Source organism: Ascaphus truei, chromosome 21 (assembly GCF_040206685.1).
Source record: "Ascaphus truei isolate aAscTru1 chromosome 21, aAscTru1.hap1, whole genome shotgun sequence".
NCBI classification, from domain to species: domain Eukaryota; kingdom Metazoa; phylum Chordata; class Amphibia; order Anura; family Ascaphidae; genus Ascaphus; species Ascaphus truei.
The window spans coordinates 21636033-21653754 of record NC_134503.1 but is presented as its reverse complement, the minus strand read 5'-3'; the positions used below and the strand labels follow the sequence as shown (position 1 = coordinate 21653754).

At 47.3% G+C, this 17722-nt stretch overlaps 1 protein-coding gene across 1 annotated transcript in view; it reads left to right on the top strand.

Moving 5' to 3' along the window:
* Positions 1 to 17722, top strand: part of PTGS1 (prostaglandin-endoperoxide synthase 1) — a 72235-nt gene that overhangs the window by 38755 nt on the left and 15758 nt on the right. The window contains exons 3-9 of the mRNA XM_075579327.1: positions 2356 to 2472; positions 3373 to 3513; positions 3768 to 3911; positions 11753 to 11934; positions 12843 to 12926; positions 16632 to 16878; positions 17402 to 17688. Coding sequence (XP_075435442.1) covers positions 2356 to 2472; positions 3373 to 3513; positions 3768 to 3911; positions 11753 to 11934; positions 12843 to 12926; positions 16632 to 16878; positions 17402 to 17688 — 1202 coding nt within the window. The remainder of the gene's footprint in view (positions 1 to 2355; positions 2473 to 3372; positions 3514 to 3767; positions 3912 to 11752; positions 11935 to 12842; positions 12927 to 16631; positions 16879 to 17401; positions 17689 to 17722) is intronic.

Below are 17722 nucleotides of genomic sequence, written 5' to 3'. Positions count from 1 at the left end.
ATACAGTATGACGATGCCGTGTTATGGTGATAGCAGGCATGATACAGTATGACGATGGCGTGTTATGGTGATAGCAGGCATGATACAGTATGACGATGGCGTGTTATGGTGATAGCAGGCATGATACAGTATGACGATGGCGTGTTATAGTGATAGCAGGCATGATACAGTATGACGATGGCGTGTTATGGTGATAGCAGGCATGATACAGTATGACGATGCCGTGTTATAGTGATAGCAGGCATGATACAGTATGACGATGGCGTGTTATGGTGATTGCAGGCATGATACAGTATGACGATGCCGTGTTATGGTGATAGCAGGCATGATACAGTATGACGATGCCGTGTTATAGTGATAGCAGGCATGATACAGTATGACGATGCCGTGTTATGGTGATAGCAGGCATGATACAGTATGACGATGCCGTGTTATGGTGATAGCAGGCATGATACAGTATGACGATGCCGTGTTATGGTGATTGCAGGCATGATACAGTATGACGATGCCGTGTTATGGTGATAGCAGGCATGATACAGTATGACGATGCCGTGTTATAGTGATAGCAGGCATGCTACAGTATGACGATGCCGTGTTATGGTGATAGTAGGCATGATACAGTATGACGATGCCGTGTTATGGTGATAGCAGGCATGATACAGTATGATGATGCCGTGTTATGGTGATAGTAGGCATGATACAGTATGACGATGCCGTGTTATGGTGATAGCAGGCATGATACAGTATGACGATGGCGTGTTATGGTGATAGCAGGCATGATACAGTATGACGATGGCGTGTTATGGTGATAGCAGGCATGATACAGTATGACGATGGCGTGTTATAGTGATAGCAGGCATGATACAGTATGACGATGGCGTGTTATGGTGATAGCAGGCATGATACAGTATGACGATGCCGTGTTATAGTGATAGCAGGCATGATACAGTATGACGATGCCGTGTTATGGTGATAGCAGGCATGATACAGTATGACGATGCCGTGTTATGGTGATAGCAGGCATGATACAGTATGACGATGCCGTGTTATAGTGATAGCAGGCATGATACAGTATGACGATGCCGTGTTATAGTGATAGCAGGCATGATACAGTATGACGATGCCGTGTTATGGTGATAGCAGGCATGATACAGTATGACGATGCCGTGTTATGGTGATAGCAGGCATGATACAGTATGACGATGGCGTGTTATGGTGATAGCAGGCATGATACAGTATGACGATGCCGTGTTATGGTGATAGCAGGCATGATACAGTATGACGATGCCGTGTTATGTGATAGTAGGCATGATACAGTATGACGATGCCGTGTTATGCTGATTGCAGGCATGATACAGTATGACGATGCCGTGTTATAGTGATAGCAGGCATGATACAGTATGACGATGCCGTGTTATGGTGATAGCAGGCATGCTACAGTATGACGATGCCGTGTTATGGTGGTAGCAGGCATGATACAGTATGACGATGGCGTGTTATGGTGATAGCAGGCATGATACAGTATGACGATGCCGTGTTATGTGATAGTAGGCATGATACAGTATGACGATGCCGTGTTATGCTGATTGCAGGCATGATACAGTATGACGATGCCGTGTTATGGTGATAGCAGGCATGATACAGTATGACGATGCCGTGTTATGGTGATTGCAGGCATGATACAGTATGACGATGGCGTGTTATGGTGGTAGCAGGCATGATACAGTATGACGATGGCGTGTTATGGTGATAGCAGGCATGCTACAGTATGACGATGCCGTGTTATGGTAATAGCAGGCATGATACAGTATGACGATGCCGTGTTATGGTGATAGCAGGCATGATACAGTATGACGATGCCGTGTTATGGTGATAGCAGGCATGATACAGTATGACGATGCCGTGTTATGGTGATTGCAGGCATGATACAGTATGACGATGCCGTGTTATGGTGATAGCAGGCATGATACAGTATGACGATGCCGTGTTATGGTGATAGCAGGCATGATACAGTATGACGATGCCGTGTTATCGTGATAGCAGGCATGATACAGTATGACGATGCCGTGTTATGGTGATAGCAGGCATGATACAGTATGACGATGCCGTGTTATCGTGATAGCAGGCATGATACAGTATGACGATGCCGTGTTATGGTGATAGCAGGCATGATACAGTATGACGATGCCGTGTTATGGTGATAGCGTGGTATTTGATAGGACAGAACACGTATTCATGCTGGATTTTGGGCTGCACCGTGATTAACCTTCCAATCTCCCCCTCTCTGCTGAATCCTTCATCGTGTGTATCTTAGATCAATTACAAGTTGTATGACTCTTCTCCATGTGATTGTAGTTAACCCATGCTGCTCCTTCCCGTGTCAGCACAGAGGCGTGTGCGTGCGCTTTGAGATGGACACGTATGAATGTGACTGCACCCGCACTGGTTATTCGGGGACCAACTGCACCATCGGTAAGACCTGTTACTGCACTCTTGTCACTTTGTGATAATAAATGTCACATTCTTCTATTGTTCCCTGTAATAAAAACCCAAGGAACCTCCTGGTTTCCTTTAGCTTTACAATGAGAGAACAGCTATAACTCAGTGTAGCCCGAGGCTGTAGCTGGAGTATACACAGCCATATGGGAGCGTAAGACACAGCCATGCATAAGCATGAGAGCACAGCTACATACAGCCTGAGTATACAAAGCCTGCGTGAGAGCACAGCTATAGCTGAGTATACACCGCCCTGCGTGAGTGTGAGAGCACAGCTATAGCTGAGTATACACCTTCCTGTGTGAGTGAGAGCACAGCTATAGCCGAGTATACACAGCCCTACGTGAGAGCACAGCTATAGCCAAGTATACACAGCCCTATGTGAGAGCACAGCTATAGCGGAGTATACACCGCCCTGTGTGAGTGATAGCACAGCTGTAGCAGAGTATACACAGCCCTATGTGAGAGCACAGCTATAGCGGAGTATACACCACCCTGTGTGAATGAGAGCACAGCTATATCTGAGAATACACAGCGCTGTGAGAGTGAGCACACAGCTGTAGCTGAGTATACACAGCGCTGCGTGAGTGAGCACACAGCCGTAGCTGAGTATATGCCTTCTCGTGGCCTTGGTCCCAGTTTCTCTGGTATCCTGCGGGTTTTTCTGCCCCTACTGAAGTTCTCACATGTCTTTTTCACATTTCTGCATGAACTAGTTTCCCTTTTCCTCACTCATTCTGCACTTCTCCTTTCTCCTTTCCACTGTTGTCCTCCTCCCCCTCCCCCCCCCCATCCATAACGTCCCCCACTCTTCCTGTTGCCCCTTAATTCTCGTTCATTCTTACTTTATTTAATTGGGGGTCTTTGTCTTTACAGCGGAATTGTGGACCAAAATTCGTGAATTCCTGCACCCGAGTCCCGGATTCTCTCACTACATTTTGACCCGATTTAAGTGGTTTTGGGATATAATCAACGCCACTTTTATACGAGACAGCATTGTAAAACTTGTACTTACAGGTAAGGCTGGTTATTGTGTATTCTGCACGCTCAGATGTTACTTATATTTTTGGTAACAGACAGTTATATGGAATTTTGTTTTTTAGAAGAACTACTATTACCAGAGGACGAAGAAATCTATTCCTTTGTGACCTGACGCACTTGTTTAAAGCTTTACACCAATTTAACGCACCTCTCATGTTTTGTTGATTATAAATCTGAATATTGGTTCCCTTGGAAAGTATATTGAAGTGAAAGTGTTTTGTTTATTTTAGTGCGATCCAATTTAATACCCAGTCCCCCGACGTACAATTCTGCGTATGGCTACATCAGTTGGGAAGCCTATTGTAACGTGAGTTACTACACGCGCGTTCTTCCGCCGGTCCCAGAGGACTGTCCGACCCCGATGGGGACAAAAGGTAAGCTAAAAACTGTGTCATGTGTCCGTCACTGGCCTATTCAGTCAGGGGTTCCTTTCTTATGCATCGTGTTTGATCTTCTTTTTATCCGTGAGAAGTAACAAACGTATTGAATAGTTACTGAGAAATTACAAGAAGAAAATATAATGCTGAATATTTAAGAGTTCTTTGATACAATGTACGTGTTAGATACGTGTTTGTCTGTATAGGTTTGTTTTGTACAATAAGTGACTGGGGGAGACGATTTTGTCGGACACGTAGAGATGGGCGAATTCGCTTGCATCCGTTTCGCTGATGTAGCCCGGAAAATCCGTGTTCCCGGTGTAAAATCCGCGGATGGGTTGTGGCGGTTTCAATCCATGCGGATTATTCAAAATCCGCCATTGGATGCAGCCCATGGACGGATCTGTAGAATCCAATCCGCGGATTCGGCAATCCCTTGGTGGATTCTTAACAATCCGTCTACAGATCGCTGAATCGGCGGATTAGGTTCTACAGATCCGTCCACATTTTGCTGAATCCCCGGAGTGTATTGGTAATAATACAAGATCCGCAAAACGCGAATCACCCCTTCTTGTCATTGGTTCCGCTGAAATTCATGTACCAAAGGAACCGGCCTATCCCCTGCGGATTCAATTCGCCCCAAAAATTGCCCATCTCTAGTGATTCGGGATATCATACCACCACCAGGCTTCACTCGCCTCCGATACGGGTATCACACCGCCACCAGGCTTCACTAACCTCCGATACGGGATATCACACCGCCGCCAGGCTTCACTAACCTCCATTACGGGCTATCACACCGCCGCCAGGCTTCACTAACCTCCGATACGGGATATCACACCGCCATCAGGCTTCACTAACCTCCGATACGGAATATCACACCGCCACCAGGCTTCACTAACCTCCGATACGGGATATCACACCGCCATCAGGCTTCACTAACCTCCGATACGGGTTATCACACCGCCGCCAGGCTTCACTAACCTCCGATAGGGTTATCACACCGCCGCCAGGCTTCACTGACCTCCGATACTGGTTATCACACCGCCACCAGGTTTCACTCCCCTCCAATACGGTTATCACACCGCCAGGCTTCACTCAACTCTGATACGGGTTATCAGACTGATGCTAGGCTTCACTCACCTCCGATACGGGTTATCACACCGCCACCAGGCTTCACTCCCCTCTGATATGGGTTATCGCACCGCCGCCAGGCTTCACTCACCTCCAGTACGGGTTATCAAACCGAGATCCTGCGCGAGCTGATTCAAGTTAATGACAGTGAATGCAGGATCACAGTGTGATAACCCGTGTCGGAGGTTAGGGAAGCCTGGCGACAGTGTTACGTACATTGTACTGGCCCACATTTGTGAAACTTGACCATTGTGTGATGCAGAACGAACAGAAAACAGACTCTGAAGGCATATAGCAAGTGTGTTATGAAGAAGACATGAGAAGAAACCTCACATGTTACAGCACTGTGTCCACTCCATGAGACTGGCTATAATGCCATATATGTAAATACAATATGGGCAGCGGGGCATACTCCTTTTCTGGGGTAGCCATGTTTGTTTTGGGCGACATGGTGCATGAAGTAATCTTCAGCCCTGAGGATTTTATAAACTGGTGTTGAATGGGACTTGTGTGTAACAGGTAACCTTTTGCTTGTGTTTCAAGCATTCCATTTTCCTTCATGACACCAAACCACCCAGCAGACCTGCATGTTGAGTGATTGAGGCAGTGTGCTCCGGAAAACGGCATCTTACCCAATGCCACTGGCCCCCATGGATCTGAGCGGTTCTGTGAATATAGCAAAGTAAGAATGTGTACACATAGTTTTGTATAGATCTGTATATCTTTCCACAATACTGATACTGCTGATGGTCTCTGCACTCAAACTCTGCAGGGGAGTATTCTCTGGGAAACCTTCTCCAACCGATCCCAAATTTCCAAAGATAAGACCGTGCAACTAGTGTGTTAAGAACGTTGCATAAAGGGATAGCCTCACATAGAACATATCTCAGAGATAATCACTCTGAAAAGGATTAGCTTTACTTATTTGTAAACAGGGCCGCAGACAGGGGGGGGACAGCTGGGACAGATGTCCCGGGCCCGGTGTCTGCAGGGGGCCTGGCCGGCGCTGGCAGCCAGGCCCGGCTCTCCCTCAGCTGTAGCCTCTTCCTCACTCTGTCCCACACCGAGCTTCCAACGCTGGAACGCAACGGGCCTCTCTGACGTCAGCGCGCTGGAAGTAAGCTTGGCCTCAGCTTCCGGTGGGTGCCGGCATGAGAGGGAGGCCCGGTGTGTGCTGACGTCGGAAGTTCGGCATGGGACAGAGTGAGGAAGAGGCTGCAGCTGAGGGAGAGCCGGGGCCCGGCCGCGAGAGGACCAGCAGCTGGCCCTGGCCAGAGGTCGGGCCCAACTTGCAGCGCCGGCCCTGCCTCCCGCAGACACCGGCCCTGGCCTGACCATCCAGAAGGTAAGTCTGTATAGTTTACAAATATTGGTATATATTGGGGGGTGGGGGTATATTTGATATGTGTTGGGGGTGTATTTTTAATATGGGGTGGGGGTGTATGTTTAATATGTATTGAGGTGTGGAGGGCGGGCGGTGGGTGTATTTTTATTATGTATTGGGGGTGGGGTTATTTTTTATATGTGGTGGGGGTGTATTTTTATTTGGGGGTTGGGTTATATGTATTTAGGGGGGGTGGGGTTTTTTGGTATGTATTTTGTGGGAGGCTTGTGTGATGGGGGAGGGAAAGAGTGTGAGGAGGGGGATTGAGTGGGGTAGTTGACAAAAGATGGGGGCGAGGAGGGGGGGAGTGAGTGGGGGAAAAGATGTAGTAAGAGCGAGACGCAGGGGAGAGAAAAACATGTAAGGCGGGAGAGTGAGAGGGGGTAAGGCCCGGGCCATAGAGGGGTGAGGAGAGCCGCGCTGATTTCATGCCCATGCAGGCGAGCCAGCGGGCGCGATCGGAGGCGGGGGGAGACTGAGGGAGGCGGTGCAGTGACGTCGCTGGGCCAATCGCCCGCGACGCACTGACGTCGACTTCACGGCGCCGTGACGTTGACGCTGCTGTGCTGTGATTGGAGGTTTTCAGCCGACAGCGCGCTGAAAAACAGCTTGGCGCTCGGCTGAAAACTCCAACTCGTCAGCACGTCTGCGGACGCTCGCGTGAGCCCCCTCTCAAGGCATCCTCATTGAGGATGCAGGGGCTCAGCGTGGAGCGTCCGCACGCCTCAGCACGGCCTGCCCTTCTATGGAGTCGGCCTAGTGAGGAAGAGGGAGTGAGACCGAAGGGAGAGAAATATATGGGAAGAGGGGGGGAAATAGAGGGGGCTCGTCAGATGTGAAGTGGGGGGGGGGGGGGGTGGCGGGCTCGTAATACTGTAGTCCTGGGTCCCGGGAGATCTGTCTGCGGCCCTGATTTTAACATTTGATAAATGGAATGTTGAACTCACACAAATCTAATGATGGCTTCATGATCACTATACAATATGCAAGACAAAGATCGTACGAGGAAGCGTTTCGTACCACTCACCAGGATAAGGCGGTTATGCGATCAGTTTACCACTTCCTGCCTAAAGTTGTCTTAGCATTTCATATTAAGCAGGAGATTATAATGACCTGCTTTTGCTGAATCCGGGAAATCGAAAGAGGAAGTACTACACCATCGTGATGTTGTGAGATGTTTAAAGTCCTAGATGAACCGAGTACAGAGTCTCAGAAAGTGAGCTAGGCCGTTTGTCCCCCCAGAGGGACCTTGGAGTGGGCAAGCAGCATTTAAGATGACGATAACTTGGTCATCGCATGTATTTGGAAGACCTAGTAGCAGAAAGGTGAAAGGGCGCCTCTAGGCCTAAAGGCCCATTCGACGAGCCATTGCCACATCATGGGCATTTAAGTCACAAGCATCTCCTGCACAAATCTGCAAGGCAGCCATATGGTCGTCATTCAATATGTTCATGAAATATTATACATTGGATATTCAGGCCTCAGTTCAGGCAAACATTGGTCAAAATAAATATATTGAAGCGGATATTGTGTGGTATTTTCCCCCTCCCTATATTATTGCTTGGATATGTCCCTACAGTGCCCACTGTCCTTCCCTTTTTGGCCTAGGAAGGGCTATGCTGTGTAAATATTGCCCTATACAAATGTTACCTGATTTTTCAACGTGTTTCAGATGGAAGCAGGAGGACTAATGTGGTGCATCTTTACGTATATATGTATGTGATCCTAAAAATTCACCGCTATCCTGGTCTGTTCCATGCTTTCACTTAGGTTATCAGGCTTTCATACGACTCCTTTTTTTGTACTGGTTTATTTCATGCTGTTGAAATATATTCATTTTAGTAGATGAAACGTGGATTTTCACTGTAATGTGTAATATACAGTAGGTCGTCTTGCTTGTGGTTCTGATGTTACCTTTTTACCTCGTACAATACAGCGATGGGGCGAGGGGTCAATATCCTTCCAATCACTTTCTTCTTGTGCGCTGCTGGTTTATAGCGGTTTGTCAAACTACACACACATAGAGCATCTTTCAAAGGTAGTGCTGGTTCCCTTGGAAAGTGTAGATTGACGTGCTGGACGCTGTGTGTGGGCCGGGAGTGAAGCAGGAGGTAAAACCAGCTGGTGTGAGCACTGGAGACTGGTCATTATTGTATGAAAACGTGGAGACCATTTACTGACTGTATAATAAAGTTACAATGCGATTGGAGAAAAATGGGATGTTCTTAAGAGACCTATTCACAGCGAGGTGAAGACACCCAAGGTGCTGTATTATTTATCACAAACCATGAGACCGTTTGTTGGCTTTATCCAAGCCCAGGAATCTGCAGGCACCTCACTATTACACCGCACAGCTGTGGAATGTGTGGGGGGAGTAAAACTGGAACCTGCTGGAGAGGGAGTGAGGTGGACGGTGTTTATTAGACAAAGAGCGTTTGCTCCCTAGTGTGGCTGCCATATGAAAAAGAAGCGACTGCCTTAGCCCAGCTCTGATTTCCTAACCTGTGTCAGGATTGCCGCTAGCCTCCCCCCTCATCACGTGGCAGTACCTGTGATGCGCGCAGACCTGTCTCTGTGTGTGTGCGCACCGACGAGATACTCTGCCCACGTAGGCACATCCCGAGCGCATCACCACGGTGCCTACTCTCCCTGGCGACGCGACTGCCCTACGCCGTGTTTCTCGTGCGGGCGCACGCCGAGCGGCAACGAAGACTAACATCAGCTATGTTACACCTGCAACCAATCCAGCACCATCCTATCGGCTGGCAGCTTATGTCTGATGTCATCTTTCTGCTAACTCCTGATTGGTTTCTCCTCCTTTATTTACCTTCCTAGTTCCTGTGCACATTGCTGAGCATAAACTAGTGTTTATGTGCTGTGCTCGCTGCTTCCTGTATCTTGCCTGTTCCTGTGCCTTGCCTCGCCCGTGTTGTGACCCCTGCTCACACCTGGACCTGTCTCTTATGTACCCCTGGACTTCGGCTTGTTATTGGACACCCGCTGTCTCCCCTCCTCGAGCACGGCTTAGGGATACTGACTACTCTCCTCTCTCCAACCCCGGACCTCGGCAAGTACCACGACATACCCGAACCCTCCTACCCTGACCCGGCTACACGACTCTGACTCTGCACTTCTGGCCTGGCTCTGTGGTTGTAGGGCGGCGTTTATATACATCCCCACCTCAGCCCAGCGGCCATCAGGTGTCATCAGTCAGGATGCAGCTCAGCGATGTCCGGCAGAAACATCTGCCAAGGTGTTAGGGCGGGCGGGCGGAGTACCGGAGTTATCCTTGAGTACCCACGTCCTGGCATGAATAAGAGTTACCATTTGCCCATCCCCAGACTCTGAGGAGCCTGGCTCGGCGGGGGGTTCAATATGCTAAGAGGCAGAGGCGCCAGGTTGGCGCATGCCCCTTAGCAGAATTGAAAACCGTGCCCGTCTAGCTTCAGGGTACCGGAAAAACGCTGATAGGCTGGTGGCAAAATTCCCACGCTCTGATTGGTTGAGGTATTCTGTGAATGGGACTGAAATCCTATAAGAAACCTAACAGCCAATCAGCTCAGGAGATTCTAAGCGCCAAGACAGCAGCGGCAGATTTGAACTGACTAAAAGATGCTCTGTGACAAATAGAGGTGAGCCGGCTTCAGAAATTTCAAGGCAAGAAATTTTCTAAGTCCCACTTCCCCGCTGCTTCCTGAGCGCACTGTCTCGCCTTTTCGGTGCTCTATGTCTGCTCACTGCCCCTTAAGCCTCTCCCGTCTGGAACGGGGACTTCCGCCGGTAATCTCGCCAATCGCGTCTATCTGGGGAAACGGACCAGCCCGGCGGCCCACACGTGGGGCCAAGTTAGCAGAGGCCTCTCGCTCCTCGAGCTCGCGTCTGCTCCCCTTCCCCAAACCACCCCCGCCCTGCTCTCTGGAGGGTCACTAATTGTTCACCTGCAGCTTCGATATGTTTTAATTGAATTTTTATTGTTTTGTGCTTTGATAAAGGCTTAATAGGCTCCCTATGGAAGCGGAGCTATTCCAGTCTGCGACCGTTTGGTTCGGCTCCTTGGGCCATACAATTGATATCTTTAAAAAAAAAAGGTTGGACATCTTTTTAGATAGGACAGGTATACAGGGATATACCTAATAAGTAAACATGGGAAGGATGTTGATCCGGAGAGTAATCCGACTGCAAATTCTTGGAGTCAGGAAGGAATGTATTTTTCCCCTTATGAGATATCATTGGATAATGTGTCACAGGGGGGGGGGGGGTGTTTGCCTTCCTCTGGATCAATACACTGTAAGTACAAATATAGGATAAAGTATCTGTTGTCTAAATTTAGCATAGGTTGAACTACAATGTAACTATGTAACTCACTGCTCCATTTATGCTGATCCACTATGCAAATCCCTACCCATATCCTCTAGAATAATATTTAAAACCATAGCTCTGGCTTACAAAAGCTCTCATCGACGCTGCCCCCTTACATCTCGGCCCTCATCCCCAAATACATCCCTAAACACCACCTCCATTCTGCCCAGGACATCTGCCTTTTCTCCTGCCTTATCACGTCTCTCCTACAAGGCTTCTCCCGTGCTGCACCCTCCCTGTGGCATTCCCTGTTACGCACCATCAGACTCTCCCCCAGCTCTCAGACATTTAACATCTTACCAGCCTGCCTGGCATACCTCTAACATCCAACTCCTCTCCAACCCTATTGGCACCAGCTGTGCGGCTGAATCAATCTCCACGCTGTCTCGCACCCCCTAACATCCACATCCTCAAACCTTAATGGGATCAGCTGTGCGGCTGGACCACCGTCCATCCTGAGGCATACTGCCCCCCCCAACCCAAAGACCGCCACTTTACCTTCTTGTTTCATCATTGCCCCTTATTCCCTCTACAGAGTGTAAGCTCTCCGGATCAGGGCTCTCATTACCTCTCTGTGTCTGTTTGCACTTCTTTGTCCGTTTTTGGTATGTAACTCTGCCACTGCGATTTACATCTCTCTGTTCCCCCATGGTAACGTGCTGCAGAATATGTTGGCGCTTTACATTATAAACGCTGATAATAATAATTAGAATACTCCATCTGCCTGTGCGAATCACTCTGGTGTTTAGTGAACAGTTTTTTTTTTTTTTACTTTAAGCACTTGGCTCTCATTATTTTTGTCCCCCAACATGTACGTACACGCAAAAACAAAAGGGAGGTTGGAGTAGTTGTGCAAAGGAGAAAAGAAGTTAATGGAAAAGTGACACTAACACAGATGGTTTTTTAGGATAGTGTCTCGGATCGCACCATAATATTTCTTCTGTATATCCTGTTCCTTTAGGAAAGAAGCAGCTCCCAGATGCAAATCTTATTGCAGAAGCCTTTCTAATGAGGGAGACGTTTATTCCAGACCCTCAGGGGTCCAACCTTCTCTTCGCCTTCTTCGCCCAACATTTTACCCATCAGTTTTTCAAGACGTATGGCAGGATGGGACGCGGTTTCACTAGCGGATACGGCCATGGTGTAAGTTGCTGTTTCTGCACGTCCGGCTCTCGGAGGGGAAAAACAAACTGCGGCGGCGCATCGAGTCGTCGTTTCAAAACATCCTTAACTCGCGTTATTAATGACATTGCGAAAATGCCAGTACCTCCCTTTTCGATCCCAGCTAGGGGTGAGGGTCAAAGCATTTTTGCAATGTAATTAGTACTGATTATTGAGATTGGATACAGATCATGGCTTGGCACAATGAGCCCGATTCTGAGGCAAACCCAAGGGGGGAAACCTCCTTTCACGTTCATCTGCAGAGCAGTGGTTGTCCGTTGCCTCCTAAACCCTTTCACTGCTCCCAGATGTCCCTACCTCCTCCGGTTCATTCTCTGGTGGCGTACACAGGGGGTTAATTGCCGATCAGGGCTTCTGCACATGGGGTCCCCTCAAATACTGGCCCTGCCTCCTCTGAAACCAGGGGTGATGTCAGCCCTCAACATCCAATGATGTCAGAGGAGGCGGAGCCATCAGGAGATACCCCTATAAATAGGAATATTATTAGGTCATAATAGGACTCCAGGTAATTGGGGCACTGGGAGTTAATGTAACTCCGCCTGAGTCTGATGCCTTGCTCTGCTCTGCAGGTTATAGGTCACAATATGAAACGTCATGTCTTATTTCATTTCGGGGTGTAGTAGTGTAGATATTCCTAAATAATTAGCAGTATGTCTGGCAACAGTCCCCTTCACGTAGGAAATAAGAATATGCTGCGTAATGAATATAGGAACATTGTCTGATTTTCTCACAGGAATTGTGAGGCATCATGTCTGTTAATGTAGCAAAGCGATGAACTCCAACCACCAAGAAATAGTTTCCACTCGAGTTAAGTAAAACGGAAGAATACTCTCCTGCAAATACCTACTAAGTGTGCGTCTTCTTTGCAGGTTGATCTTAGTCATATATATGGGGATAATCTGGAACGGCAGCATAAGCTACGACTCTTCAAAGACGGGAAGATGAAATATCAGGTGCGTAAGTGCGTCATACTGCACCATTACTCTAACCCTAATACTCTAATCATTACCCTAAGGCTGCGCTTATAGTGACGGCGACAGAGACGAGACGTCGCGGCAAAACAAATGCATTGCCGCCGTCGCGTGCACTTATAGTAAGCGCGGAGCGACGGATTAGTCGCGATCGCTGGCAGTCATCTCTATTTGATTTTACAGCGACCGTCGCGTCGCCGAAACTATAAGCGTAGCCGTAGTCTCCATATTGAGGTGTTAAACTTCAATTGGAGCGGCAGACAGGGCAGATTATTTTAGGGCTGAATACATTGAATTGGAGACAATATACGGTGCAAACATTATTGCTGTGTATTTTTGGGCTCTCCTATATCTTATGTATACCCATGCCGTGTCATCGAATATGTACCTCTATACAGATGATACTGGGATAAATGCTTGGATACAGTAGATACTCCAAGTAGTCAGATACATTTAAAGATGGATACTCGTATAGATACTCTGATAATAGAATAGATACTCTGATACTGGGATTGATACTGTACTTGAGTACATACTCTGATATACCATTATTCAAAAACAGCAAGCTTGACCCTACCTGTCTTTCTAACTATCGACCTGTCTCCCTCCTGCCATTTGCCTCTAAACTCCTGGAACATCTTGTATTCTCTCGCTTGCTCCACTTTCTCAACACCTGTTCTCCCCTAGACCCTCTACAATCTGGTTTCCACACTGTCACTTCACTGAAACAGCCCTCACTAAAATAACTAATGACCTCCATGCTGCCAAAGGCAGAGATATTTACACTTTGCTCATATTACTTGGCCTCTCTGCAGCATTTGATACTGTGGACCACCCTCTTCTCCTTCACATTCTACATACTCTTGTTATCCGTAACAAAGCTCTCTCCTGTATCTCCTCTTTCCGCTCCAATCATACTTTCAGTGTCTCTTTTGCTAACACCTCCTCCTCTATAGATCTCTCTGTTGGGTTACCCCAGGGCTCTGTCGTGTGACCTCTTCTCTTTACACATTCTCGCTAGGTGACCTAATCACATCTCTTGGGTTCAAATATCATCTCTATGTGGAGGACACACAAATTTACTTTTCAACCCCTGACCTTACTCCTGCTGTACAGACAACAGTTTCTGAATGTCTCTCTGCTATATCATTCTGGATGGCCCTCCGCCGACTTAAACTTACCATGGCAAAAACAGACCGCCTCATACTTCCTCCAAAACCTGGCCTTACTACCTTCTTCCACATTACTGTTGGAAGTACTATCATTCACCCTGTAGCACAAGCACGCTGCCTAGGGGTCACACTCGACTCCTCCCTCACATTCAAAAGTTAGCTGAAAACCTGTTTTTTTCCTCCGCAATATTACAAAGATACGCCCTTTCCTCTGTTGCTCCACTACTAAAACTCTGACACATGCCCTCATTCTCTCCCGTCTCAATTACTATAACCTCCTGCTGTCTGGCCTTCCTGCCTCTCACCTGTCTCCCCTACAATCTATCCTAAATGCTGCTGCCAGAATCACTCTACTATTTTAGAAATCTGTCTTGGCGTCTCCCCTGCTGAAATCCCTCTCCTGGCTTCCTATCAAATCCTGTATCGCACACTCAATTCTCATCCTCACTTTTAAAGCTTTACACTTTTCTGCTCCTTACATCTCAGCCCTAATTTCTCGCAATGCACCATCCGTCTCTTGCATTCTGCTCAAGGATGTCTTCCCTCTGCCCCTTTTTGTATCTAAAGCCCTCTCCCGCCTTAAACCTTTGTCACTGACTGCCCCACACCTCTGGAATGCCCTGCCCCTCAATATCCGTCTAGCCCCCTCTCTATCCACCTTTTAAGACCCACCTTAAAACACACCTGTTTAAGGAAGCATATGAGTATCGCCATACATAAACCTTGGCCCCCTGCAGACGCACTTACCAGAATCCCTCCTACTGTTTATGTACGTTCTTCCTGCCAACCAATTAGATTGTAAGCTCGTCGGATCAGGGACTCCTTTTCCTAAATGTTACTTTTATATTTGATGCACTCCTTCCATTTATGTATTATTTGTATTATTTGTTATTTATATGATTGTCACGTGTATTACTGCTGTGAAGCGCTATGTATATTAATGGCGCTATATAAATACATACATACATAATACATGACAAGGGCTCTATTCTTGGAATAAGGTACATTAATGGCACTATATACATACATCCATACATACATACAGTGGAAACTCTGATACTGTACATACATCAGGGATTGGAAAATCTGGCCTCCCCTGGCAGCTATGCTGTTCACAGTGATGTCTGACCAGTCAATCACCACTGTGACAGGCAACAGCACTCCCCAGCAACAAGAAACCAGAATGTGGCGTGTTGGGACTGGCAGCGGTGGTGATTAACAGGTCAAAGTCCCTGCTAGGCTGGAAAGAGCGCAAGGCCAGGTGCCTTCGCACCGATAGCACCACCATCAAGCAGGCCCTGATCAGAGAGCAGGAGGCGGAGCTAGTTGGAGGGATGAGGCGGAGCTAGTCAGGGTTGGTGCTATTCAGGGAAAAGGGAGACCAAAAAGCGCACCAGCACAAACGGAGCAGGAAGAAACCAGAACAAAAAAATGATTAAAAGGGCACTTTAATGTGGCAAAAGACCCATCCAATGCATTTCGAACGTCGCAGCGTTCTTTTTCTTGAAAAAGAACGCTGCGACGTTCGAAATGCATTGGATGGGTCTTTTGCCACATTAAAGTGCCCTTTTAATCATTTTTTTGTTCTGGTTTCTTCCTGCTCCGTTTGTGCTGGTGCGCTTTTTGGTCTCCCTTTTCCCTGTATTGCATTGAGTAGCTGCACAGCCTGCCTGCCTGCCTGCCCTACCAGGATGTGAGTATTTGCATATTTTTCAGGGGAACCTGCCAATGAGACATATGGTGAGTGGGTTGCACCACACACCACCTGTCTTCAGGAGGATAGTACCCATTATATGACACAATAGGTACTATATCAATTGTTAGTACCCTGGTACAGTGGTCTGGCTTATTATTATTTTGAGATATACCTGCATTTGAGCACTTCAGCTATTTTCCATATTGGTGCTATTCAGAGCTGGTGGCGTAGCTAGTCAGAGCACTCCTGTAGTCTTCCCGTGCCTGCTCTCAATGCACACTGTGGCAAGGGGAGGGTGGAGGAATGTGTCTCAGAGTGTCAGTCTGTGTGAGAGAGAGTGTGTTCCAGTCTCTGTGTGTGAGGGAGTATGTCAATCTGTGAGAGGGGGAGAGGGGGAGAGGGGGAGAGGGGGAGAGGGGGAGAGGGGGATGAATGTGAGCGTGTCGCGCAAATCTCCTCCTGTCCCCCTGCACCTAACAAAGCGCTGGCTCCTAAAACGTCTCTCTGGCTCCTAAGTATGTAATATTTTTGTCCACCCCTGAGACACACACAGTTTTGACAGCAGAGTTTGGTATAGTTGGGTCCTTTTTCTTGTTCTGATGGGCAGTGTTTCTGACAGAGTATGGCTTGTATGTATAATTGTATTTATAAATAGGGAAGTTACAATACAAGGTACAGAAAGTACAAACCATGGGGATAAGCGTGGAAGGTAAATGACAGCACAAGGGAGGCCCTGTGACGCTGTATCCTGCTGCGTTATGATCTCTCTCCACATGAAGATAAAACAAATGTTTCTTCTACGGTTTGTTTGTGCTCCAGATAATAAAGGGAGACATGTATCCACCAACAGTGTTGGAAGCTCCAGTTAACATGACGTACCCCGATAATATCCCCATGGAGAAGCGGCTTGCTGTAGGACAGGAGGTTTTTGGCCTCCTCCCGGGGCTGATGATGTACGCCACTATATGGCTACGGGAACACAACAGAGTGTGTGACGTGTTGAAAAAGGAGCATCCCACGTGGGACGACGAGCAGCTGTTTCAAACCACAAGACTCGTTCTCATAGGTGAGCCGTCCCCAACTACCCTCAGGCTTTTCCCATGTCTGCTGGCTTCCCATGACTTGTTGCATTTCAGTGGCGGAAATAATCCCAGTTCTGCGTGCACACCATGTGGCCCGTATATCGTATTTAAGCGTTTGTGGGCTGTTCTCTACACAGACAAGATGGGTATACTGTGCGAACCTTTATGTAAAGATATTCCAGGTACTGTTTGGGAATCTATTTTAATTGAATAGATTGCACTTAAAAATATAAATAAATGGGTAAATTGGAAAGTAATACTGGTACTTTAATATACCGTTATCATTTTATACGCAGTGTTTACTGGTGAAATCAAACACACGTTAACACTAACAATGTGTATGTACAAATAACTTGCAAGATTGTAAAGGAGTACATGTACGAACCAAGGGACATACTTATGACTATTTAAGTTTAATGTATTTGTTTGCTTCATATAGAAATTGATGCAAAGTCTACATGGTAGATGGCACATCGTTGAATGGTGTATATTGTTTTCTATGCACAGGAGAGACTATAAAAATAGTCATTGAAGACTACGTTCAACATCTCAGTGGATATTACTTAAAACTGAAATTTGATCCAGAATTACTGTTTGGCGTGCAGTTCCAGTACAGAAATCGAATTGCTGTGGAATTCAACCAGTTGTATCATTGGCATTCCCTAATGCCGGACAAATTTAATATTATGGAACATGAATACAGCTACAGCAACTTTGTGTATAACACGTCCGTACTTCTAGACCATGGAGTGGAAGCTCTTGTGGAATCCTTTTCAAAACAAATTGCTGGCAAGGTAAGCCAATATAATGTGTCTGTACTGTGACTTA